At 43.0% G+C, this 26,304-nt stretch overlaps 1 protein-coding gene across 3 annotated transcripts in view; it reads left to right on the top strand.

The window, feature by feature from the left end:
* Window positions 1-26,304, top strand: part of LOC132082010 (protoheme IX farnesyltransferase, mitochondrial) — a 99,689-nt gene that overhangs the window by 70,987 nt on the left and 2,398 nt on the right. For all 3 annotated transcript variants that reach the window (XM_059486036.1, XM_059486035.1, XM_059486034.1), the window contains exon 6: window positions 13,026-13,258. In XM_059486036.1, coding sequence (XP_059342019.1) covers window positions 13,026-13,258 — 233 coding nt within the window. The remainder of the gene's footprint in view (window positions 1-13,025; window positions 13,259-26,304) is intronic.

The following is a 26,304-nucleotide window of genomic DNA, read 5'->3' as shown; positions in this document are numbered from 1 at the left end:
CGCATTAGGAAACATCCCGCGTGCTCGCGTATAAAGCTGGAGTCACGGTGCATTTGGCTAAATAGCTGCTCCATCTGCTTGTGGAGAGCACTGCAGAGAAGTGATAGGGGCTCCTGATGGAGTTGTCTTATCCTCTGATGTCAGCTCTTCGCCGGGGGGCTGGAGCCGCGGGAGCTGGAGGGAGCCCTGTGCACTAATCCTGCCATCTCTGTGTCTCGTGTGAATGGGCCTCTTGGACACTGATTGCAACCATTGCCACTTCCCTTCTTTAGTTGACTAGCAATGAGTCATTTTCTCCAAAGGTAATGTTAAAGTGAATTTTTACAAACAAACAATATTTAAGCTTGAAGCCCATGATCCTTTCCCCATCTTGGGGGCAATGTTCTCCTGATGGCTTTTCTTCCAATATCTGTCAAACATTTCAGGTTCATGTTTGTAAATTCTGGCTTAATGCAGTCAAAACCCCAACACTTTGTTCCTTGTATTAGTATTGAACCTTGTCTGGTTTAACAACAACAGCATCATCATTCACCCTGTGCCAAGTGGTGTAGGAAGTGTCACTGCTCATCGAGTCCATTATGGAGCTGCCTCTGATTAGAAGCTGCTATGCCCCGAGATCTGTGTACAGTGAGTCATGTTGGAAGTCCATTTCCCTCTGTGAAGGACAGAGTTTATCATGTCTCATACAAGTTATAACTTACATGTTATCAGCTTCGCAAGTCAGATATAAAAGAGGTTTTTCTTGCACTTTAATTAGCTGTGTGAACACAGATGCTTGCTCTCTGGTCTCTATGACTAGAAAAGCTGCATTCCTGAGGTTGAGATATGTGGAGAATGGCTTTGATATGTTTTAGTTAGTTATTTTTTTGCTAGGGATGTAAAATCACAAGGAATATAAAATTATAAATCATGCTGGAAAGGAGCCACAGGGACTCCTATTGCTGCCTGTGTGACAATATTTATGACAATTATGTTCTATTTGTGCACTTTGATGGTATATGAAGGGTTTTTCATTTTGTTTTTCCTCTAAAAAAATTCTGTACCTCTGGAGGGTAACTGTAGACAATCTACCTAGATGGTAATACAGGAATCCCAAAATACAACCATCCTCATCCTCCTCACCTCTGAGATGAGACTTGGCAGTTACGACTTCTCTACAGAGTGTTCTCATGCTGTGGGTGTCAAAGGCATGTTTGCAGTGGTGCAGGGGAATCTACAGATGGGCAGAAAGGAAATTTGAAATTTGTCAGGCTCAATCTGCTTCATTGCTCTTCCACTGGCTGGTGTCTAGAGGCTGATCCTCTTCCCATGGCAGACCTTCTTTGCTTCTTGTCCTGCTCTGTTTTGCTGTAGGGAATAACTTAATTCTTTCATTTTTATTGCTCCTGGAAATGTATTTAGAAGCAGTGTTTAGAACCTGTGCTGAGATGACTGAACTATCTTCTCTCTTCTGTTTTTCCAGGAGCAGGTTGATAAAAATACCCTAGAACATCAGTTTTCTCTGTCTGAATGGGATTGAGATCTCACCTGAGACTTCTTTACCACTGCTTTCCAAATCTTGGCTGAGGGCTTAGCAGAAGCACATGTTATATTTAATATTTAGTCATTCTAAATCAGAAAAATATTTCTGGAGGAACCAAATTATCCATCCTGTTAGTTAGGTGGTGTCTGGCTCTAAAAGAGAGGACTGAGATTTTGAAGTAGAATAAATGGATCACTTCACTGCCACACTCTAAGGTTAGATCAAAGAGGAGAATTTAGTTTAAATATTATGGGGGACATTTTTCAGATTTACTGTAGGTTTGTCTTGTAAGCACTTAAAAAAATATTTACATTTTCATGACTGCGGGAAGCTGTGAATATTATTAGTCACCCATTCACTCCTGCCTAACAAAGCCATATACCAAAAGCCTGTTGACACTGCACAGGGTTCCTCAGGGTTGTTATGATTAACATTCTGATGTGGATATCAAGTGTAATAAGAGCATAAACATTTTGTAAGTATAGGTCATTTTCATTTGTAATTCTTTATTTCCAAGTGAAGTGATGAGGCCCAGTTAGAGTATCTGCTTAATAACAAAGGGAAGCATAAAAGTTCTACTTTTGTCTGAACTACAAGTCTCCCTACGGTGCACTGAGCTATCTCATCCCAGACCTGGGCTCAGACCTCAGGGCAGGCTCATGAAAGCATGAAAAAACAGATCCTTGTATCATTTGCAGAGAGTTAAACTGGTTAAACTGAGAGCAGATGTGTAGAGAAAGCTCGATGCTGAGTGTGGGACTCTTGATCTCCTTCTTTGGCTGAGTAAAAATTCTTGCATCACCTTAGCAAAACCTTCAGCAAAATCAATCAAGCCAATTTTTATTTATGCAAGCATAAAAAAGAGAGATGTGTCCCTTTCAGGATGAAATGATTCTTTTAAATCAGCCATGTTTGTTTATGATAGTTTTAAAGCACCTGAATCTAGCAGGGGAGACAGAACATCTGCAGCTTGGATTCTTGAGCAGTGAGGGGAGCATTGCCCCCACTTTGTGTAAATTACAGTGTTGATGATGCTTTTGTACAATGATACACACCTGTGGCAGGGTGGCCTGGGCTATGTGCTTGGTCTGTTTCTTCTTTGGGAGAGAAATGAATTGACACAGACGGGCAGTATGTTAGCCTGGTCTGTGTTTGTTTACACTAAATGCACTTCTGAGTGAGTATATTTGATGGCAAAGCCAGAGCTGGTGGCAATTGAGAGGCAAACTCAAAAAGGCATCTCAATGATGAGACTTAGCCAGCAATACATGAATTTTATCCATCACTGAACTCCGTTTATGCCAAGTTCTCACTGTATGACATTCCTTGAGAGATTTAGACATCACTCACTGAATCCTTCCGTGTTTCCCTGTGGATGGTCCAGCTGTCATTCAAAATCATGTCCAGATTGGTGCTGATGGGCCTGGCCGGGCCCTATGGACAAAGGAAAGGTATTAGGGGTGATTCCTTTCAGAGAGATTTGAATTTTAAAGAGGTTTACTTGAGGATTGTGTCTGTAAACTCTTTTTCTGCAGCCATAATTGCTGTGGTGTTTAAGTGTGTTTAAATGCTACTGGTTAACCCAGCTCCTTAGATTTTTGGGGAGCATCTGCCACTCTCATACTTCCTCTTAACAATGAATTCTTCCTTAGCTCAGATTTTATGTTACAAGTTAGTGTAAGTTTTCTGTTTCTCCCGGCTGATTTATGTCCGGAGATAGCTCAGGGACGCCACTTGTAAGTTTTCTGTGCTGTCTCGGCTGTTTAGGTGGCCTGGAAAGGCCCAGGGATGGCCTTGAAGAGCCGACGCTTCAAAGGACGAGGAGAGACTTCTGATCTTGTCTCGGTCTCGGTGTTTATTAATTGTTTATCTAAAAGATTTTCTTTCAGCCCGACAGAGGTCTGCACAGCAAGTCAGCCATGGGCACACTGAGAGCCCCCAGGGCGGTCACTTATCTTTATACCCGAAGTTACGTGTACAATATTTATCATTTTTCCCCAATACCTTCTACCCTTATTAACCGGTGCACTTCTAGTAATAACCAATCCCAAAGTGCCAACATCACCACAGAAGATGGAGGCCAAGAAGAAGAAGAAGAACACGGACACGCCCCAATTCCTCCATCTTACTTCTTTAGACCCCCCTGTACCAAAATCCTAAACCCTGTGTCTTACACTCTAATTAACTTATCCCTTCACCATTCACCCAGTGAAATCCTCCCAGTCCTCATACAGGTGTCATCTCCTGTGTAGGATCAAAGTCCAGCCACCAGACACTTCTGGCAACATTCCAGGACTCCCGAGCCCCCCAAGGGTGGTCTCGGCCTCTCTGCACCTCCATCCTGAGGTGCTGAGATCCCACAAGTTAGGTTTAGAACTTTTTCATTATTTTCCTCGCTTTTATTTTTTTTCCCATTTTGGGAAAAGTACTGTCCAGTCTGAGATTGGCAACATCTTTATCATAGTCGTTACCAGAAAGCAGATTACAAAAAAGACATTTACAAAAACACAGGTGGGCAGAATTGCAACAAGTGTTTTCTGGCAGTCTTAAAAATTGTGGTACACCCAGTTAAAGGTGATTTGATATGAGTTTGATATAAAATTCAATACTCTTAGTACTTGTAGACCACAGCAACATGTTTTTGGGGATGAAATACCAGACACTGACAGAATGTAGATACTACTTCTTAACCTGTGAAGACAAAATTAAATCATTAACTAAGAAAAAAAAAGAGCTTGACAAGGCTCCCCATTTGTTTGTGCATCTTCAGCGTTAAATGATAGACAATCTGTATTCTGATATTTGCAGTAGATGGAGAAAAATTGAATTCCCAATTAAAAGTGCAGTTTACTCTCACGCTTTAGTTTTAAACTGCATCATCCTTCACCCCTTATCATGACTCATAAACTTTCTTGCATGACTGAGAGTAAATTAATATCTATTAAACTCTTCCTCAACATTTTCTCCCTTAAAATAATACCATTTTCACTCATTGATATATATATTTTAATATATATTGCTTTGTTTAATATAACTCTGGTACTTTGCTAGTTTAAGCTTCAAATCAGCAGGTTCTTGGGCTTTTCATAATATTCAGCCACAACGTAAAAGAGAATACCAAAAGTGAGAGCATGAGTTGCCTGTGTTAAGTAAAGCTTGTGACTGGTGCTGAATCAGAACTACATGAAAGAAATAAAGGTCTGGCAGTATGTCCATCCTGCCAGTATTACAGCTATGGTTTTTTTTGTTTTAATTGGAAAGAAATCATTCCTTGAGACTAATCCAATCTATAATTGAAAGTTGTAGTTGAATGTAAAAATATTTTGCTTTGAGTCCTTAAAAACCTCAGCCTCAAAACTATACTAATTAGGGGTCATGATGTATTACAGAATCCCGGAATAGTTTCTATTGGGAGGGACCTTAAAGACCATCTAATTCCAACCCTTCTGCCATGGACAGGGATGCAACCCACTAGATCAGGTCATCATGTAAAGACTTTGATTCAGAATCTTACATCCGAATGTGGATGTTTTTTCTATCAGGTACGTCTTCAGTTTGTAGAGCTCTTTGAGAGTTTTATCTTATTTTTTTGTAAAAAAAATTAGAATCATTTTAGTAAAGTCATCAGCAAGGAAGCTACTGATCCCTGTTAGTAGTGTTGTTGCTATTATAGAACTGTTAGTAGTGTCGTTACTGCGATAGAACTTTTACAGTTGACAGTGGTCATGGATATGTTTTTTATTACTAAATATATAAATAGACAGCCTGAAAGGATTTGTGTGGAAAGTTAAAATTTAATTTCAGAGTTGGTAGATTGCCATCATTCAGCATTCTGCCATGATTACTGATTTCTTTTGAATGCTCTGGGCCTTACCTCAAACATAAAAACTGCGTGAGGCAATTTTTTACCTTTCCATCAAAACTAATTTCAGGGATGCTGTTGTTGCAACTTGGGGCAAAATGTCCTTTTCCAGCCTTCTGGCTCCTTTCTTGCAGTCAGCTGAGTTGTCGGCACTCACACCAGCAGACGACCCCATTGCCAGTTCCAGGCATCTGTCCATCAGGGGAGGCAGGGCTGGCAATGGCACTAATGCAGTCCAGATGTGTGCTTGAAAGAGGTGGGCCTGCATCCCCGTTACCTCAGCTGTGGGAGCATGAAGCTGCTGTCAGTCTTCATAACACCCTTGGCTCTTTTCTGTCTTCTCCAGGTGGGATGGGGTTGCCTGCTCTAACTCCTGTTGTTGGTGGCCTTTTCCAGTTTTTCTGGTGGATCCCTAAAAGCTGATGAGCAGAGTTCAGCAGTTCTTGGGTGCTGATCTTAAAGAAAATAAATATAAGTTTAAAAAAGATACTTTTGGCTGATGCTCCTCCCACTGAGGGAGGTGACCCAGCCGTAGCCCAGTACTGTAAGACAGTCATGCTGACCACAGGCCCAGCTCCTGCCCTGGGACTTGTTTCCAGCAACTCTTAGTCTTGCCTGGCTGCAGGAATTGAGAAGATGCCAGGAGATGAGCAAAACTAAATCAGCAGCTAAGGGGGAGTATGGTTTTCTGCATGGATGTAGGTAGGTGTCTCCATGGACATCCTTTTGCCTTCATGACCATGGGCTTCTGCAGCCACAGAAACCATCAAGGGGGTGGCACTTGAACTTCTGTTTGTGTAACCTCTCATTGCTGTTGGAAAAGGGCGAAACCTTCAGACTGAAGTTTTTGTCTAAATTAGTAAGTGGCTTCAGAAGCCTTGAAAACTTATTGCTGACCTGGAAAAAATTAGGGAAAAGAGGAGGGGCTTTCTCCAGTAGCTTTGTACTGACGAGTAGTCTGGGGACATTTTTAGTACCTAGAGATTCCAGAAATAATAAGCAACTTATGATGCTTCCTCCTGAAAGCTGATTTTAATTATGGTTTTGGAACAGCACTGGACTCATATCTCAGCTTGTGATGGTGAAATGTAGTTGCAGATGAGGGTCACACTTGTGTTCTTTGTCTGCCAAAATACCTTCTCTTGAGCTCCTGCTATTTTCAGCCCATCTGTGCAGGAACCTGGTTCAGGCTGTCCCTCTTCTTATTACAACAAATTGTTTTGACACTATATGCAGATAGAATTTGGGCCCAGAGTAGCAGTATTGAAATTAATTTAAGCCATCAGTCTCACCTCTGTTGTCTCAGCGTTGTTTGCCTGCCACCATGGAAGATGCTGAAGTCAGGGATAATTTAGTACCATTTCTGTGGGTGAGCAAGGGGAAGAAGCACAGTGGTCTTACTGAACCTGTCTCTTGGATCACACAGAAAACTCACGAAAACCCAAACCTAGTTTTTGTCTCATTCAAAAGTAGGTAAATTGCAGTTTATTTAAAGGGCAGAGTCTGTGCAGAGTATTTGCTGTTACTAAAAACCCACACAGAGGAACACAAGGGTATGTAGTTGGCTTCATTGGGATATGGAAATTACTCTAAATAAGGTTTCTTCTCTTTCCACCCTCCTTGTTTCACAAGCCCATGCCTGGATTCTTCCTTCACCATCCCTGCTCTGCTTATTTTAGAGCATCACCCTGCATTTGGCGGAACGGATCCACGGTCCTGTGGCATGAGGGACAGTTGTCAATACTAATGACATCTAATTCAGAATAATCGACTGGGAATTTAAATGTTCCAAATCCATTAAGGTATTCCAGTCATGCTGCAACTAAATAAAAGAGCATTGTTGTTTGGGGTTTTTTTAGTTTACACTTTTAGAAGTAGGTGACACATCTATGAAGGATTTTTGACAGACAGGGAGAAGATAAGATTTATTACCTTTTGTATTAGGCTTTGAATCTAACTTTAAAATATATGCACTTATACTTCACCTACTTTTTATGTAGGTTTGTTGTGCCATTTCCCATTGACACATGGTCACAAATTGAGTTTCTTATGTACTTACACAACATCTGAATGTGAATCCCATAGAACTGCTGATTGAATGAGTGCACCTGTTCAGGATTCATACGTGCTTTGTGTCTGCACTTGTATGGGAGTGTCAGTCTCTTCACAGGAATAGGTTAAAGCATTAGATGCTGGTGCAGGAATTTTCCATAATTTCAAGTACTCACAGGTTTTGAGAGAGACTTGTGTTTTGCTCTTCGTTGTTTTTTTTTTTATTATTATTTTTTTAAAAATTCATTAAACTTTTGCCCCATTTTTAACAGTTTTTTAGTTTGTAGTTCAAACTGTATTTTGACAGTCACCTTTACAAAATGTTTTGGCAAAGACAGCACAGAAATGCCTGTGTAAGTAGTCCCACTGTTGATCATTATAGACATGAAGCTTGCTGATGCTACTGTGAAATAGGTAAAATAGTACAGTAATTTTATAGACAGGCAAATGCTTTGATTTGTTTTCACATCCTAATTTTTCCAAATAAGCCTGTGAGTCAGTAAATACTATTATCCATGGTTTCGGATCCTGTTAAATAAATTTATTTCCTTCACATGTGTGTAAGCTCATTGCTTGAGTATAACCAGAATATCTGTAAGTGGTGACTAGTTTAGGGATTATATTATTGCACATGAATTAAAATACGCTGCTGCATCCTCCAAAGCCTCCTCACTCCTCTGGATGAGGGTTCATGCGGATGTCTCATGGTCATGTGCGTAGGAGATAGCTGAAGAGCACCCATGTGGAATTCCTCCTGCCCGTTCCCATTCCCCCCAGCAGCCCTGGGCTGTCCTTGAGCAATCCTCCCCAGCCCAAACAACAGCATGTCTCCTGAATGAGGAGAATGTGGGCCCCATCTTCCTCCTGCTTCTCATTCTCCTCTTGGATGCTCTCGGTGCAGTGTGGCTCGGGTGGGGCCATCTTGGGTGAACTCCCTGGGAAAAGAAATGACAACACATTTCCTTTGCATCAGGAGACGTTTGATTATTCACTAGTCAAGATGAAATTCTAAAAAGCTTTTAGTTGAAGGTGGATGTCTTTTAGCACTTTAATTAGGTAGATTTTAGTGTATTTGTTGTCAGTAGAAGAGAGAAGAGGGACAAGGCACAGCTACTAGGTTTTGGTTTGGCTTTAGGAGGTGCCCTATGTGGTGACATACTGGGTATTTTAGAGTTGAAATTTCAAGAGAACTCATTTGGCACTTGCAGTATTTTTCCAAAGCCTGATTTTAATCAGCCAAATAACTGAAACCAACTCCTCCCAAGAATCCATCATAAAACCTAGTTTCTTACTCAAGATGTTTGCTTTCTGAGCTAGCTCCTTGGCCCGTTTTCCAATGGAAGATTGCCTTTTTCCCATGGGAGTGATTCCCTCAGCAAACATGAACGCCCAAATGAAATGAGTGTCTATCAGCAGCCTGCACTTACTGCATGGGATGGTTTAAGGATGAAGAAAACCATCAGAGACCCCTCAGCCCCTTTTGAGCACTGTGTAAGAATTCTGTGGCATTGGGTTGCCCAAGGCTGACATGGTCAGCATGGTGGCATGAGGCTGTACTGAGAGGAGCTGTGTGAACCTCAGTAAATTCAGTAACAACTGGTAAATTCAGTGACAGCTCAGTGTCTCAGCCTTTCTCTGGCTCCAGGACGAGATGCTGATCTCCTATGGTCCCTTGATGAGATGTGGGGCAATGGAGAGTGCATCACATCAGCCTGGCAATGGAGAGTGCACCCCCGTACCTAACAAACAACGTGAGCATGGACATGCACACTGGTCCCCAGAAGATGTAAACTAGTAGAAATCAGAATACCCTTTAAACTGCTGTGATTTAAACCTAGGCTCAGTCTTGTCTTAAAATCTGCAGCGTCACTGAAGCAGAAAGAGCATCACCAGTGACTGAAATCTCTCTGCGTTTTCCTCAAATATTTTCTTTCTCGCAGTGAGGAATTGCTTATACAAGTTTCCATGAGAGTGAGTTGAATTCTCTTCTACCTCATTTTCCACCATTAAAGAAAAGTCCTGATTTCTCATTGCAGTGTCTATGTGGTGCCAGAGAGTATTTTAAGAGGCAGAAATAGCAAAGCTGAGTCATCAGATCACAGTATGACCAGATCAGTTGGAGTTTTAGGAACAGGCCTTTGTAAGTCAAACAATTACTCTTCTTTGTTGAGGAAACACTGGAGAGAAATAGAAAATGTGATGTTCCCAGGATGTCTGAGAGTAAAGTAGTTCAGCTGCTTAAGAGGAACCACCCCACTGACTTTATGCCCTCCCCGGAGAGCATCAGGACAATTATAGACACTGTTATAGACACTGATCAAACTGCCTCAGATTGCCCAGAGAAATTGTGGCTGCCCCACTCCTGGAAGTGTTCAAGGCCGGGCTGGATGGGTCTTTGAGCAACCTGGTTTACTGGAAGATGTCCTTGCCTTTCAGAGAGGGATTGAAACAAGGTGGGCTTTAATGTCCCTCTCAACACAAACTTCTGTGATTCTGTGGTTACATACTGTGCCTCTAGGAGCTCCCCTTAAAGAGGCAAAAAAGAAGAAACTGAAAAACAAAAATGTGTTCTCATCTATCAGGATCACAGCAAACCTTTTGAAGGTCTCAGCCACCTAACTTCACCCCTCCTTTTTGATAAAGCCGTATTTTTAAAGGTATTTTTCTGATCTGTTGGTTGGAACTGAAGGCAGCAGACACTTGGGGTCAGGGCTGGCACTGAGGGCTGTTGGTGCTGCAGGGACGCAGTGTGGCAGAACAGGGTTCATCCATGCAGGAGGGCTTTACACTCCCACCCTTTGCCTTCCTGTCTGAGAAGAGACATGAAGGGCTGGTGCCTGCTCATGGAGGGCAGTGTTCGTTTAAACTGGACACATGTAGATAAGTTTTCACTCCTTGTTAGTGAGAAAAGTGCTCATTGCATTAGATCAAACTGTGCCCTCATTTGTGTCTGTGAGCCCTGCAGGGTAGATGTGGGAAACCCAGCCCTCACAGAATCACACTGGTCTTTTGTTGCCTCGAGAGTGAGTATTGTGTGAATCTGGTGTTTACTGGCTGACTGTATTTTATTCAAGAATCAGTCAAGATAGATTTGTTTAACCAGGTCTGCTCAGACTTTCACTACAGAGGGGCAACATCTACGAAGTACTCTGGCGTTTGTGGTCAGTGTTGGGACCATTGGCAGTACAGATTGTGTTTTGCACAGGAGCAAAGGAGCTCCTGCACAGGAGCACCACAGGCTGCAGAACCAGAGAGCACAGCTCCATATGGCTCCTTTCCTGAAAACAGCCTCAAATTTTATACATCTTATTGTCAGTGACAGGCAGTGACATACCCTCCCTCCACCCCTGCTGTATTGGTAACACCAGGGGTGGTAATGCTGAGTAGAAATATGTTCTCGATACATTGCATTGCGTAAAATCTCTTGATGGTTTAGAAAAGCTGGATAAAATTACTTAGTCAATTTAAATTGAAGGCAGATCTTTAGCATAAGATTTGCTCATTTCAGTTCTTCCAGGTATTCAGGATCTCTGTACTGTATTGGTCTAAAAAATATCTTAAATATAAAATTTTGACTGGTAGAAATTTTTGCTGATAAAACTCCCATAAAAATCATCCCCACCAGCAAATTTTTCTTATTTTCCTATGAGGCTTGGAGCGGTGCTTGCAACACCTATTTTAGGGTTAAGGATTTGAGCAGAGGGCAGAGTGGATTGTAGAACACAAAGGCTTCATGGTTTTCAATTAGACAAAAGGTGTAAAGCTAAACTCCATGCAGAGACCTTCGTTGCAAGCAGACATATTTTCTGGTTTTACATGGATGACTGTGTGTATTTAGCCACATGGGTTATTAAATACAACCAATGTAATGGCATTTTCCTCCTTTCCAGAGCTTACCCACACCACATTATTTCTTAGGGGCTTTTAGTTCTCTCTTCCTATTATACCAAGCACCTCAAACAAGCACACAGGAGGAGATCCCCACCAGCAGCAAACATGTTGATCTGGCGCAAGGAACCACAGCTAAAGCTTCCTTAGGGTTGTGGCATCATGCTGCCTGTCAGGTGTGGTTCTGGTAGCCAGACAAAAAATCCTTGTTCATCCTATTTGAATGTTTGTTGTGGAATTTATTAGCAAAAGTTTACATAGCTCTAGCCACTTTCTGACAGATTTTAATATGAGTTTCCAACCTTCTCTGAGCTCTCAGCTGATGCACAGTAGAAATGCACAGAGTTAATTTGTTCCACTGTTGTTTGCTGCTTTTGACCAAACCTAAAAATCTTCAGTTAATTTCAGTCATGCTTACAAGATAGCCACTTTTGATTCTGCTGCCAGCTTTGTTTTGTTGTGCTTCCTCTGCTTAGTACAGTGCATCAGATAAATGGGGGTGTAGAACATTCAGACTTTTTTCAGTAAAGTCAAAGAATACTTTATACCTATTGATGTAATTTCAAAATGATTGAATGTACTCCTTTTCTCATAAATGCTTATTAATTTTGTGTCTAACCCTGTTGCGTTTTGAAGGATCTGTTGCATAACTGCAATCAATTAAAAATCTGACAAACTGCAACAATTTTAATTTACTCTCAACTCTGAGTGCTTTTTCCAGTGGTTAAATTCACTAAAATTAAAATGAAGGAGGAAGATGTGCTGAAAGCAGCAATTCTCCATAAGGGAGAACAGTTCTCCATTACTTGCAGAGCTTGAGTTTATTTGGTGAACGCAGCGATCACAAGATTAAGAATCACCTCCATTGCAGAGCTGTAGCAAGATTGTCTTCACGTTTTGGGAAGGCCTTTGTTAGGATGGGTGTGGGATCTCAGCACCTCAGGATGGAGGTGCAGAGTGGCCGAGACCACCCTTGGGGGGCTCGGGAGTCCTGGAATGTTGCCAGAAGTGTCTGGTGGCTGGACTTTGATCCTACACAGGAGACGACACCTGTATGAGGATGGGAGGATTTCACTGGGTGAATGGTGAAGGGATAAGTTAATTAGAGTGTAAAACACAGGGTTTAGGATTTCTGTACAGGGGGGACTAAAGAAGTAAGATGGAGGAATTGGGGCGTGTCCTGTTCTTCTTCTTCTTCTTCTTGGCCTCCATCTTCTGTGGTGGTGGTGGCACTTTGGGATTGGTTATTACTAAAAGTGCACCGGTTAATAAGGGTAGAAGGTATTGGGGAAAAATGATAAATATTGTACACGTAACTTTGAGTATAAAGATAAGTGACCGCCCCGGGGGCTCGCAGTGTGCCCATGGCTGACTTGCTGTGCAGACCTCTGCCGGGCTGAAAGAAAATCTTTTAGATAAACAATTAATAAACACCGAGACCGAGACAAGATCAGAAGTCTCTCCTCGTCCTTTGAAGCGTCGGCTCTTCAAGGCCATCCCTGGGCCTTTCCAGGCCACCTAAACAGCCGAGACAGCACAGAAAACTTACAGATGGGGGCTCAAACAAGAAAATCTAGGATGGCTGAGTAAAACAATAACAAAAATTCAGTGTTAATTTTGGGGGGGAGGCCGAAGGGAAGGGACGGCAGCCGTTCTCTGAGGCCACCTCCTGCTCAGCACGTGCCACGTGTCTCCCCACAGCCCCCTGCTCGCTGTCTGCTTTGCTGCCTGCTGCGGAATCCCGGGAGTTGCCCTGCTCACACTGGGAGTGAACCCTCTCACCGGGGCCCTGGGCGCCTTCAACATCTTCCTCTACACGTGCTGTTACACGCCCCTGAAGAGAATGAGCATTGCCAACACGTGGGTGGGAGCTGTTGTCGGCGCCATTCCCCCCGTCATGGGCTGGACTGCAGCTACTGGGAGTCTGGATGCTGGTGAGTACAAAACCCTTTCGTTGGGTGAGTGCTTGTCAGGATAATGAACGTACTCAAAAGGCAGTAAAATTTGTTCTTTATGTTCTTGACCTGACCAGGCCAGGTTGGACACAGCTTGCAGCAGCCTGGTTTAGTTGAAGTTGTCCCTGGCCATGGCAGATGGTGAAAAGAGATGATCTTTAAGGTCCCTTCCAACCTAAACCATTCTGTAATCCTGTGGTAAGGCTTTGAAAGCAGCTAATTTTGGTAACATTCTCCTTACACAGGTATTTCAGGGCAAAACAGAGCTGATAAAGCAGCATGACCTATTTAATATGTGTTCTGACCATCTTAAAAAAATCCAGAAGGAAAGTAGCATATTTGATATTCACATAGGAGAAAATGTTACATAATTTCAGGGTTCAAATCGTATTCAGGATTAAAACCATATCCAGTCAGATGAAGCTTGCAAGGGACTTGCAGTTGGAAAATTCCTAGATGTGTTTTACTGTCTTTCCACAAGACAGAAAATATCCTGGGAAGATTAATTTATTGGTGTATTTCTTAATTACCCATTGCTAAACTCTAAGTTACAAATGCTCCTTCCCTCATCCTTGAAAAGCAAACGAAGATTTCTATTTTAGTAGCTGTGAACCACTTTTACATCCCTTGTAAAACACTGATCTCTTCAGCAGCTCAACTCTGACACAATCAGGCCTTGTTTTTCCTGCCAGCTAGAAACTTAAGAATCAAAGTGGCTCCACAAACTTATAGTCTGAAGCAACTAATGAAGTGCAATTAATAGGTCTGTTAAGAGTTGGTTTAGCGCACACTCATCCCACAGGGGGGGCATATTTAAGGCTTGAATAATACTTTTAACAACAAGGCTTTTAACTAGAGATTATCAGAATTTTTGCAAAATCTGTTCTTTATGCACTTCCTAATAAAACTTGGTCTGAGTTGGCTTTGTGTCCACATGTTCCCGCACAGATCTAAACCAGAGCAAGGATGGAAGGTGGTGTGGGTTTTTTTTTCAGTGTGTGCTGCTTCTATACAAATATTTTCTTCTCCAAAAGTTACTTAGACCTAGAACTTTTATATAAGAGAATGTATAGTGTCTTGTGTTAGGACTGCATAACAGACATAGTTAGCAGCTCTGTACTTGAGAAGAGCAGAGGGAACATGACAAAAAAGGCATTGAGGGGCTGGAGCTTGTCCAGGGAAGGGAACGGAGCTGGGGAAGGGGCTGGAGCAGCTGAGGGAGCTGGGAAGGGGCTCAGCCTGGAGAAAAGGAGGCTCAGGAGGGACCTTCTGGCTCTGCACAGCTCCTGACAGGAGAGGGCAGCAAGGTGGGGGTCAGGCTCTGCTCCCAGGAAACAAGGGACAGGATGAGAGGAAATAATTTCATATCATTCTGGCTGCAGATACTTAGACCTTGACTAATTGTTTGGGGATTTCTGTGATGGTTTTACCACTTTATTGCAGAGTTGGTGTCCAAAGATGACACTCATATGCCTGTGCTTCACCTGCACAGTTCAGCCTGGTGGAGCTGGCGTGCAGAGCTGCATGTCTCCAAAAGCCCTTGCTATAGAGGCCAGTGAAAACCCAGCAGATTAAACTGGCACTGACTGTCATTATCTTTAATTTGTCAACTTGCTCTTTGAGATCTAGCTCGCAAAGAGCAAAGCTGTCCCTGTACAGCAGCGGAGAGGGCAGCAGGGAACCCCACTGGTGGCCAGGTAAGCTCTTCCTCTCTAACTTGCAGCTAAAATGTGGTTATGTGTCCCTGTGCCGGCTCTGCTGTGAAGGCAATGATGCCACCAGTGGAAGATGCTACCTTTAAACCACCCAAGCAGAATTTGTCAGAACACGATAATCTGATGCATAGTGTGTTATGTATAGCTAAAACTTTTAAAATCACCTCCCAGTCTGTGTCAGAAAGGCCAGGCAGCTTATTTAATAGAGAAAGAAATGTTATTGAGCTGATACTGGTGTTTGTAATGAAGCACACCTGGGGAGAATCCTGAAAACAGGGACTGGAATGTAATATTTTAGTGCATTTCAGTATCAAATGGAAAACAAAAAAAACACAACACAAACCCTACAAACACTTTTACAGAGAAAAGAAATAACTGGAAGAAAATTATGGCATTGTAGAGTATGATTTTCAGTTTTAAACATTCTACTTTTGCAGTAAGAGAGTTCAGCCCCTGGCAGCATCGTGTCCATGCGGAATACAGGCGTGCATCCATACACAATACGCAGACCCGTGTCCCTTCCCTAACCAGCCTGGTCTCAGTTGTTGAACTCATTAATAATATGTAATTAGTGTGGAGACTTAACCTAGTTCTAGAGGTGTGAAAATGCCTTTGCACCTCATTTTAAAAAAATCATTCTACTCGATAACAAAGAGGAATGTGAAGGAAGGGAGGCAGGAAACTAATGAGGAGGAAAGTTCTCACCACTAAAGTGGTGGGGTTTTGAGTTTACATTTTCCTGTGGATTTTCTCTCCTTGTAATATTCTCACAGCAGCCACATTGTTGTACATGTTGCTGGTTATAGGGAAAACAATATTTAAGTGTAGCCCTTTCATTACCATTTGTGGGCAGCTAAGTGTTAAACTGTTGTAACTGTTGTAACAGTTAGGACAGCCATGTCTGCTTCCTTCAGGATTTCCGTGACATGGATGCTGTGAGGTATTTTGTCCTTTGGGAGAGTTGGAGATGGTGCCTTAGAGAGTTGAAGCTGGTTCCTCGTTTCCAATTCCAGAGCTAATAACAAAGTATCTCAGAGTGGAGCAGCCTTATTTTAATTTGTCCTCATTTGGTTTATGACTTTTAAAGATGAATACCTTAGCAGTTTCTTGCACCAGAAAAAAATACTGTGTATTTACATATAGAAATCTGGGACCCTCATATTTCCAGTGACGCAAATACTTGCTGTAGTTTATAGAATACTCATAGAATCATAGAATGACTTGGGTTCATAAGGAACCTTAAGGACTGTCCAACCCCGTGCCATGGGCAGGGGCACCTTCCACTAGATCAGGATGCTCCAAGACTCATCCAACCTGCCCTTGGACACTTCCAGTGATGGGGTAGCCACAGCTTCTCTGGGCAGCCTGTGCACGAGCCTCACTGCTCCCTGTGTAATTTCTTACACTATGCATTTTTGCAGATCTGCTGGTACTTCCCAGGAATGTTTGGTTCCATTTCTACCCCAATAGGTAACTTCAACTGTATGCTCCTAAGCCTGATTGAACATCCCGCCCCCATGCCTGGATTTTGTGCCAAAGTAATTTAGGGAAAACCTCCCATTTCAAAAGCAAAAGATAAGATTATCTCTGGGAAGATGTGGAATTCTTTGTTGTGGGTTTGGGGGGGGTTGTGTTATTTTAATGGCAGCTGTTTGAAACTGATGAAAGATGGGGAATGTTAACATTTCCTCACTGGGGGAGTGAGTGCAGGTGAGACGGTCAGAAGTGCGTGATAAATGTAATTTATCACAAGGATATCACTGCCACATATCTGGGGTATTTATGCAGAACTTAACTGCCAGCCTGTGATCTGCAGTAACACGTTTGCTTCCTTGAAAGCAGATTTCATTGTTCTTTCTTGGTACTATTTGTTTCTGAAGAGATTTGTTTTTCTAGTAAATCAAGGTACCTTGAAATTATTTTGCAAGGGAAGGACTAGCAGGATAATAATGACATTCACTTAAAACCTTAAGTGATAGCAGAGAGACAGGAAGGTAAGTCAGATTTGGCAGTGTCCCTGTTCTGTGCCAGATCCCCCTCCTACATGGGATCCACAAGCAGAAGAGCTCCTGGCTGTGCTGCAATGCTGCTGAGCTTCTGCACAGAAAGAAAGAAAGAAACAGAGCTGTTGATTCTGGTGTGTAAGAGTGCATACATGCTTTAAATTATCCTCACGCTGCTGTTCTTTCTCCCTTGACTAATGTCCATTTAAACTTGTTATTTTTAGTTAACAGAACACTGAAACTGGGGTAGATTCAAATGCCACAACCAGGAATTTCTTCCTGATACCAAATCTAAATTTCCCTCTCTCAGTTTGAATCCGTTCCCCCTTGTCCTGTCTCTACATTTCCTGAGTTGTTCTCGGGCTTCCTTGCAGCTCCTTCAGATCCTGGAAGCTGCTGTGATGTCTCCACACAACCTTCTCTTCCCCAGGGTGAACAGCCCCAATTCTATCAGCCTGTCCCCATAGGGAAGATGCTTCAGCCTCCTTATCAACTTTGTCGACTCCTTGGGTCTTGCTCCAAAGGACACGGTCCAGTGTCCTTGCCATGCTGGGGGCCCAGGAAGTTTTGTACTTCTTCCCCTGCCCATGCTCTGCTCAGGCTGGATCCCGCTGGCGAGCAGGCTCGGTGTCACGGGGCAGAGCACTTTGGTGCCACGGAGTTCATACAAACCACCCAGTGAGATGGAAGTGACAAGCAGGGCTCCTCTACCTAATGTGCTTATCAGCTAAAGAGATTTCTTCTGAGTAGGTGGTGGCAGAGCAGATAAGGGCCCTGACAGTAGAGCAGACATTGCAGAGCCACAGTGGCCCAGGAGCCATAGGTATTACTGCACCAAAGAGTGTTTATCTAAAGAGACTGTTTAGTTTATCAGATGCTCCACTTCTGGTCTCGTTCGCCTGAAAGACATCTTGTACTGATTTTCATTCATTTTCAGAAATTTAAATAATTCCTCGGGGTATGGAATTTATAGACTCAGTATCAATTGTAATCATGTGGAGGCTGATTTTTAAATTGCCTTTACTTTGTAATTCAAATTGTGTTGTATGGTAGACATTAATTATGTCAGCCAGCATCTATTTACAAAAGGGGATTTAAAAATGGGCAGTTCTTATCAGCTAGTGACATTTGGCAGATGGATGGTTTCAGTAACAAAAAAAGGAGAATAGGAAAGAGGGGGGCCTGTGCCCAACCTGCCAAAGGCTGGAGTCTCTCATACTTTCCCTGGTGTAGCACTTGTCTGCTAGTAGGAAGGAGAGCAAAACAACAGCTTAATTGCATGCTAAATTAGCTTGAAGATCTTTGTGTCCCTTCCAGTTAAGCACTTGGAGCTTTCAAAGCCCCTTGATGTGGGAGCAGGTCTGGGAGCCAGCCGCCAGAGCAGGGCAGCTCCAGCACCCCACTGCCGGAGGAGAGGAGGCTCCGGCTATAAACTCCCACTGGTAAACTCAGCTTTTCAGGGTTTCACTTCCCCAGATGAAAGAGCAGAATTTGTGGTCTGTTCCAGAGGAAACAGAGATATTCATGTCACTGACATATGAGACTTGGAGCTGGGGGCCCAGGAGTATGCTTTGTGGGGGTAAAAACTGTAAAAATGAGGCAGAGGGACAATACTAGTGAGCAGCTGGTCTGAATTTAGGACAAAAGCCAGTGGGCTATTTTTTTCTTCCTTTCCATCTTCATAAGAGACAAAAGAAATGGCAGCTCCACTGCTGGGGCACCTGGGGACCGACCCCACAAGTTCACAGGCAGTATGCCCTTTGCCTGGTTCTCTACCCTGTGTGTGGCTGATGGGGTAGCCCTGAGCCCCTGGGTGTGAAACACAGCACCCACAGAGAAATCAGGATGGGGGGATCTGCAGAAGGGACTTGGGGGAAAGAGGTGGCTGATGAGGAGCCCCTGTGTAGCTCTGCAGATTTGCAATCCTCTGCTGAGTCTTCCTAAACATATTTGCAAAAGACTGTATTTTCATTTTACCCAACAGGCTCTTCTTTTATGGCATCTATTGCTGGGGTTAGCTAAGGCGAGTTATATGTGGTGTTGTTTCCTCAGCCTTGCCTGTGTAATGAAAGGTGTTTCCCTGTGAGGCTTTTGGCTGCAATAACCTGTTGTGTCACACAAGAAGTGCACATGCCTGTGTGTATCCATACACACACAGCTTTTTTCCTATGTGGTGAGCATACCTAAGGACATCTGGCTTCCTTCTGTTAAAGGCAGAAGCCAGGAACACTCTCTCAAGGTGAAAAATCCCACAGCCAACTTCATTTCCTATTCCTGGTGGATGCTGAGGATCCTTTTGTTTTGCAGACAAGTCAAACACATGGCCAGCACCCCCTTCCCTTTCAGTGCTGCTGCAGAGGAGTCTATTGCAGCCCCTAGATGCTCCTGCTCCACAGGCCTTTTGTGCCATCCTTCAAAAGAAACAGCTGTTGAAACCCCTGACCATGAAGCTTTTGAGTTTTCCAGTGTTTTCCTCGTCGCCCTTGGTTTCCACGACGGTGTAACCTTGGAGGGGCACAATGCAGGCCGGGCCGTGCATCCCACGGTGACAGCCGGGACCATTGTCCCAGCCCAGGGACCTTGTGTGCAGCTTTACAAGTGACACTTTCTCTTTCTCCTCTCAAGGCTGCTTCGCCACTCCTGTGCCATCCAGCACAAGCAGTAGCATCTACTTTTGTTTTCCAGTGGAAGCAAAAGCGCTGATTGTTGTCTTGCTGTGGTGCTGATGTGGGTAGAGGGAAATTGCATCAGTTGGGTTAGGGTTAGTGTCTAGGTAATTCCCAAATGTCTTTATGTTTGAGAATGCTGCATAATTGCAAATTAGGATGTAAATTTTGGCAAGCTAATCCTGTTCCTAATTCTAAAGACAGTGGGAAGAATTAAGTAGCTGGTAACATTTCTCTTCAGAAGGGATGATATCAGGACAGTATCTTGAACACTTGTAACTGGAGGTCACTTGATTTAACAATCATTTTCTATCACCAAAACAAGCTGAAGCACAGGCAGTAATGATTGTACCTTGCAGCTCTCCTTCACAAACAGAAAATGCAACCAAGAGCTGGACAAACCAGTCCTTGTGGATCAGAACATCACAGTGTGTTCTGGCCATGACTCTCCAAACCACTGTGCATCTTTGTACCAATACTCCCAAATAATCCTGTAAAATTGTGTTGAACCTGAAGTGGGCAACTAGGCTTTGACAAGATTTTAAAATCTTTCTTCACCCCCAGAATTGCTCACAGTTACAAATCTCCAGGGAAGACTACTGTGTTAAACGTCTGGATGAGCATAGAAGACAGAAAATAAAGGGTTTGGACATGTATTCTCTACATTTCTTGTCAATTTAACATCCTGTGAAACTTATATAGGACCGTGGTAAAGAGTTTGGGACTAGTTATGTTAAAATTTCTTGTAGAAAAGGTGGAAAAGGCCGCCTGAGACAGCACGGGTGCTCACAGGCAGGTGGATACAGCTGGACCAAGTCAAATCTCTGAGCTCTAATCTACCTTGTCTGAGTTAAAGAGGAGTAATTTGTTCAACATCTTTTAAGGGAAGAGAGCCAGTTGTGTGCTATCAAGTAAAACGGTGTGTGGTTGTTTCCTGACTATGATCCATTAAGAGGCTGAGCTTACACTGCCAAAGCCTTCCCCTCCCTACAGCAGCCAAACCCATACCCGTTTCCTAGAGACAAAAGGCCAGTGCTTTCCTCTCTTAAGTCACAGCTACCAATGTCTGGAAATAATTTTAAAATTCCTTCACATTATTCAAGGCAGAAGAATTACTAAAATTATGCTTTAAGCAAAACAGCATTCTTAGGTTGCCAAGGCAGTAAACACCAGCTTTGGGAAATGCAGTTAAGATTTCAACATCTGTTTTAGAGCTGATATTTAACTATTCCATGTTTATTTTAATGCCTGGTTGGCCACTTTCCTGTTATACATATGCAGCACCAGAGCAAAGGCAGAAGGAGCAAGTCTGTTCTTGAACTGATGCTACAGGTAGCTCCCGTTCCTTATTTTTTTGTTTTATTGATTAAGTGCATAGGTGTTGGTCCTGTCTGCAGCCTGAACATGATCTGTTTGCAGAGCCCTGTGCAGTGGGAAAGCACTGTGTGTTCTTTACAGTACAATGAGAAGGGCAAGAAGAGAGTGCATGTTGTTCCTCCGCAGTGTGTTTTCAGGAACATGGTGTTGATACAGCAGACCCTGCAGATAATCTGGGACGTTGGTCCTGACTTGTGTGGACAGGCCCATGTTCACCTGCTTTCCCAGGCTGGCCAGACTCTAGCTGATCCTGCTCCTGAGTCTGGAGCTTCCACAAACACAGACTGTGCTCCAACCTGTGCCCCGCTGTAGTTCAAGGACTTTTCTTTGCTGGAAAAACCTGTCTTCAGAAATTTTTTGAGAGTTTCAGCTGGACCATCGCAAAGTGTTGTGCCTCATTTAAGCTGAGATAGTCTATGTCTGGGTGAAACCATCACTGTGGCTCCATGTGCCAACTGGACGAGTATAAAGCTCTTTGATGATGAAAGGTACTCCCAGCAAGAAAGACGCATATTTCAAATTGTTACTTAAGAGAGTGCCATCCTCAACACGAGATAGGCAGAATTCAAACATTATTTCTGCCCTTTAGTGGTTAAGAGGGTAGGTTTGCAGTCCTCAGGTTGCTCAGTTTGCTCAGAGTTATGTTGGCACTAATAACTCAGCAGCTCTATGTACTTATTCTTTCTTGAGTAAATGTTGTATGAACTTGAACACTATCCTTTATGGGACATGAGAAGTTTGGGCAACTGGCATTTGATCTGGAGCTTTTAATCACTGTGTCACTGCTGTTGCTGTGAGCTCAGGGTGGGCAGGACAAGGAGCTGTTAATGCCTGAATGCTCTGCTCTCCTCTCCAGATGTTAACCAGTGGTCAGAGCCCATAGCCTGCAAGGACTTACACCCAAAAAATCATTTTCCAGCCTCCTCCTCTTAGGGGCTCTTCCTGCCCAAGGACTTAGTCTGGCTCCTGCACTGACATTGCTCTCTCATCTGAGATTTGGATCATCATAAATTGCTCTAGAAGGAGCAAACCATGAAGTTTGAATCGCGATTTATGAAGAGCCACATGTACTTCTTAACACCTTAAAGAGCAGAACTTTAGAAGGGTGTGCTTCTTGCTCTTGTAATTCTGAAAATTAGACTGTCAGCTGCTGCAGTTTGCAAACCCAAAGTCACTATTTCCTTTTGGAAGTCTCATCTCACAATTATTTCGAAATCTTATCCAAATTTATTGAACTGTAAAACATCCAAGCAGTTGCTGAATGACTGTGAAATTTAGTGTCCTGTTTGTTTTAGGAAAAGTGCAATTTATAAAACTTCAGTATTTCACTAGATTAAAATATATTTACAGAGAGAAAGAACTATTTTCTACCTTCTTCAATGCCAGCTGACATTTTTGCTTTATCTTACATATTAAAATAAAATAAAAATCTCAGCTTGTTCTTGTTTATTATAAAGGAGATCTATCAATATTTAAATAAATCACAAAGAAGAATTTAAGAAAAGAAATAATAGCTTAACCTTAAAATTCATGAGGAATAATAAAACCTGTTATTTATCCTGAGCTCTTTGTGTGCTTTAGGACCTACCTGGTTCTCTGCGATCCTGAAACTTTTGAGATGATTTAAGACAGTGAAAAGAGATGAAAGAATAGGAGCTCAAGAAGAAAATATTTTATTCCTGTTTTGCACACAAGAGTGAAAGAGTTCTGGAGACCTGGGCCTTGTTTTCTTTAGGTGGCCTTTTTTTTTCCAAAATCAAACAGGACTGATCTGACAACTTATTGGGATTTCTAAGTGTCTGCTGCATCTGTCCCAGGTTCTCACACTCAGAGAGAAGAATTTGTCATAAATGGGCTCAATTGAAGGAATTAAAAATTTGGCCAAAAAGACTAGGGAGTTTGGGATACCCACAAGCCAGCCAGGTACTTGTGGTCCTGGAATTTATGAACCATTGCAGAAAAGCAGACAGATCTGAGTTCCTGTCAGTGTGCCTGTTCTCAGATTTCCACAAGCTGTGGAGGAACCAAGAGACCCCAAGGTGCTGGGTGTCTCTGGGTGCCCCTGGGTGCCCCTGGATGCTGGCTGTCTCCTGCTGCCCAAGCAATGACTCTGGTCCAACAACCAGCTTTGCTTTTGTGAACCCTGTGCCAGGTCCGTGTGTTCCAGTTGGGAACAGCCTTGTCTGATGTTCATTTAATTATAAACTCTGTAGAGAAAAGGGAGATTTGCAATGATTAAACTGAGTTCCCAAACTGTTGGGAACAGCACAGGGGCCATAGAGTAGATCAGCTCTCTTTAGAACCAGATTAGTCTCCAGAGTTTGTCTTACTGTAATATTGCTTAAAAACACTGCTGAGTTAATTATGACATAGTTAACATTTATCTAGTAATTAAGGAGTATTACAGTGTCTGCTCTGGGCTTGACAGGATTCCTACTGTGAGCTCATGTGATGCTGAGTCGTACTGTACCATGTGTTGTGCTTTGCAAGTCATCAGTCTTACGTGACACTTAAAAATCTCTGACAACCCAACAATCTCCGCCTAGGTCAAGGAAATTACAGGATGTCCCAGCACATGGGAACCAACCAAAAAGATTGGGTCAGTTAAAGTCCTCGTAATGGGCTATTAAATTGTTTCACTCTTCAGCTTCTCTGTAAAATATCAATTATCTCAATGGTTGTAATGTAATCAAAGTAATTAAATTCCAAAGGCTTGCATGTAAAAACCAGAGCTTTGTAAATGGGAATCCAGCCTCAAGTATTTTAGTTGGTCTGTTTGTGTTTAAAAGTTTCTCCGGATGACTTTTTTTAATGGTGTCATAGTTAGGGAACTGTTAAAGGGCTTTGTGTGCTTGAGGTTTAGGGTGTGTTTTGAGCTTGGCTGCACACAACATTTGAACAACTGAATAAGCAAAATCTGCATTAGAGCCGAAACACAGGGACACACACAGACACAGCTCTGCAGCCGTGGGAAGCAGGGACAGCCTCTGCCCCATGTCTTAGGCCCTGGCTTCATCTGCTTAAGAGTCGTTAGCTGATGGATAATTGTAGCTTACCTTTACCTAAGTTCTGAACAATGACAAGGTAGTGTCTCTAAAGCACTTCAGATGTGATACTTGAAAAATACTGCTCTCTTAGGTGTAGCGCATTCAGGATCTTGCCTCCATTAATGTGTTTTACAAGAATAGGAAAAATCTACAGAGTGACTTATGACAAGAACATTTTCTCTGTTGTGTCTCCTGATGTAGGGAGAACTGCTCCTTCAGTAAGTTTAATTTTGGTTTATTTCAGCAGAGCTGCTCCCTCAGGTTTCAGCAGAACCGAATCAAATACTGTTCTCTTAGGGCCAAATTGACTTTTCTGGCTATGAAATTCTGAAATTATTGGTAATTTTTGGGTACATCATTTTCAGCTGTCTTAAAAGGTTCCAGTTGAGAAAAACTGCTAACATCCATGTCAAAAAAAAATCTACTTTAGAAGGATTGTGTAGCTGGATTTGAAGCATTTTGGGCCATAGACCAGGAGGAAATGGAGTAGCCTAATTGTGGCCTTCCAGTACCAGACGGGGCCTAAAAGAAACCTGGAGAGAGACTATTTACACGAGTCTGGAGTCACAAGGGGAAATGGCTTCCCACTGACAGAGAGTAGGTTTAGATTAGATGCAAGAAAGAAATTCTTCCCTGTGAGGGTGGGCTGGCCCTGGCAGAGGGTGCCCAGAGAAGCTGTGGCTGCCCCAGCCCTGGAAATATCCAAGGCCAGGATGGAAAGGGCTTGAAGCACCCTGGTCTAGTCAAAGGTGTCCCTGCTCATGGCAGGGAGTGGAATGAGATGATCTTTAAGTTCCCTTCCCTGTGGTTCTCATGAAATCACCTGGAATTTGTGGCAGACAGTGTTGTTCTGAAAGCTGCACACCCAAGGTATGTGTGTCTGTCTCTGTGCTTCATGTAATCAGTTTCCAGAGGTCCATACTCACTTCAAGGAGTATTTGTTACTCGTTCGAAAAGCAGTGAGATGTGTCTTTTACATCACTCCTGCATTTATAAGCTACTGGTAACCTGCATAAAGTCTAATGGAGAGTTCCTTCACGAGTGATAAGGTAGGGGGGAAAAAAAAGGCAATTTTGCAAACCGAGATTATCACTTTTTGCACGGCAGCACCAGTGTGAGTTGTGCTATTAGAGACAAGAACTAGGCATGCACAGCTCCAAAAAATAGATGGAGAGGAAATCTGAACCATGAAGCTGTTCAGAGGACACAGTGACTTGGGCTTTGTCAGAATTGCTGGAGAAGAATTTGCTGCTTCTCTCAGGTCATTAAGATAACGCTGGATGCATGGCTCCATTTGGAAAAGTTTCCATAGAGAATTGAGTTCATGGAGGCAGGCAGATACAAAGAAAGCATTTTAATATAAGAGCAGAGGCTTTGGGAGGTGGATAAACAAAAGGAAAACATGAAATGCCCATAACACTGCAACAGCCTTGGGGGATTTTTTTGTGTCTTCAAATAAAATTAGTGAAGGGAGCTTGGTCTGAGGGCCTCCTGGAGGCTCATTAAAATTAGCACATGAGCTGCTTCTGCTTCAATAAACCCTGTACTGTGTCCCAGGAAGAGCTGTGCAAATGTGGTGCTTCCGTAGCTCCTTTTTAAATGTGAAAGTAGTTAATTGGTGTGAATAGAGTTACTTGATCAAACTGATTAGAAGTTTCTCCAATGTTTGAAGGAGTAAGTTCTCCATCTCCTGTTAGTTCATTAACAGCTTCTGCCAGTTCCTCTTGCCCAGGTCCATGATGGAGCTTGTGCTGTGCCAGGAATGGTTCCCTCCTTCATGCAGCGGGCAGACAGAGGGCCTGGCCTAGCTCCAGCCTTCCAGGTGTGGTGTTCCCCAGGTCTCAGGAGCAGCAGTTTGTCTTCCTTGTCCTCTGTCACTGAGCTGGGCTCCCTGTGTCTGGTTGATGCAGCCACTGCTTTGCCCACCAGCTGTTTTCTTCTCTGGACACACCAATTCAGAGAGTAGAATCTAGATGCTCCCAGGAATACAGTCTCTTGTCCAATTTCACTTCCCTCTGGTAGAGACAGTTGGTGCAGGAACCAACTAGCAGTAGTTCTTTAGAAGGAAGTGACTTGCTGAAATGCTTTTCAAATTAAGTGCTCCAAAACCAGATAAACCACCATGCTCCAACCCTGTGTGAATGCCATGAAAACCAGAGGTTCCTTATCTCGTGGCTCTGCCCTGTCCCTGTACAGAGCAGTGCCACCAGTGTGCAG

The sequence above is a fragment of the Ammospiza nelsoni genome, chromosome 19, assembly GCF_027579445.1.
Source record: "Ammospiza nelsoni isolate bAmmNel1 chromosome 19, bAmmNel1.pri, whole genome shotgun sequence".
Lineage (NCBI taxonomy): Eukaryota > Metazoa > Chordata > Aves > Passeriformes > Passerellidae > Ammospiza > Ammospiza nelsoni.
Note: the sequence above shows the minus strand (reverse complement) of the source record. Positions and strands in the feature narration are given on the sequence as shown.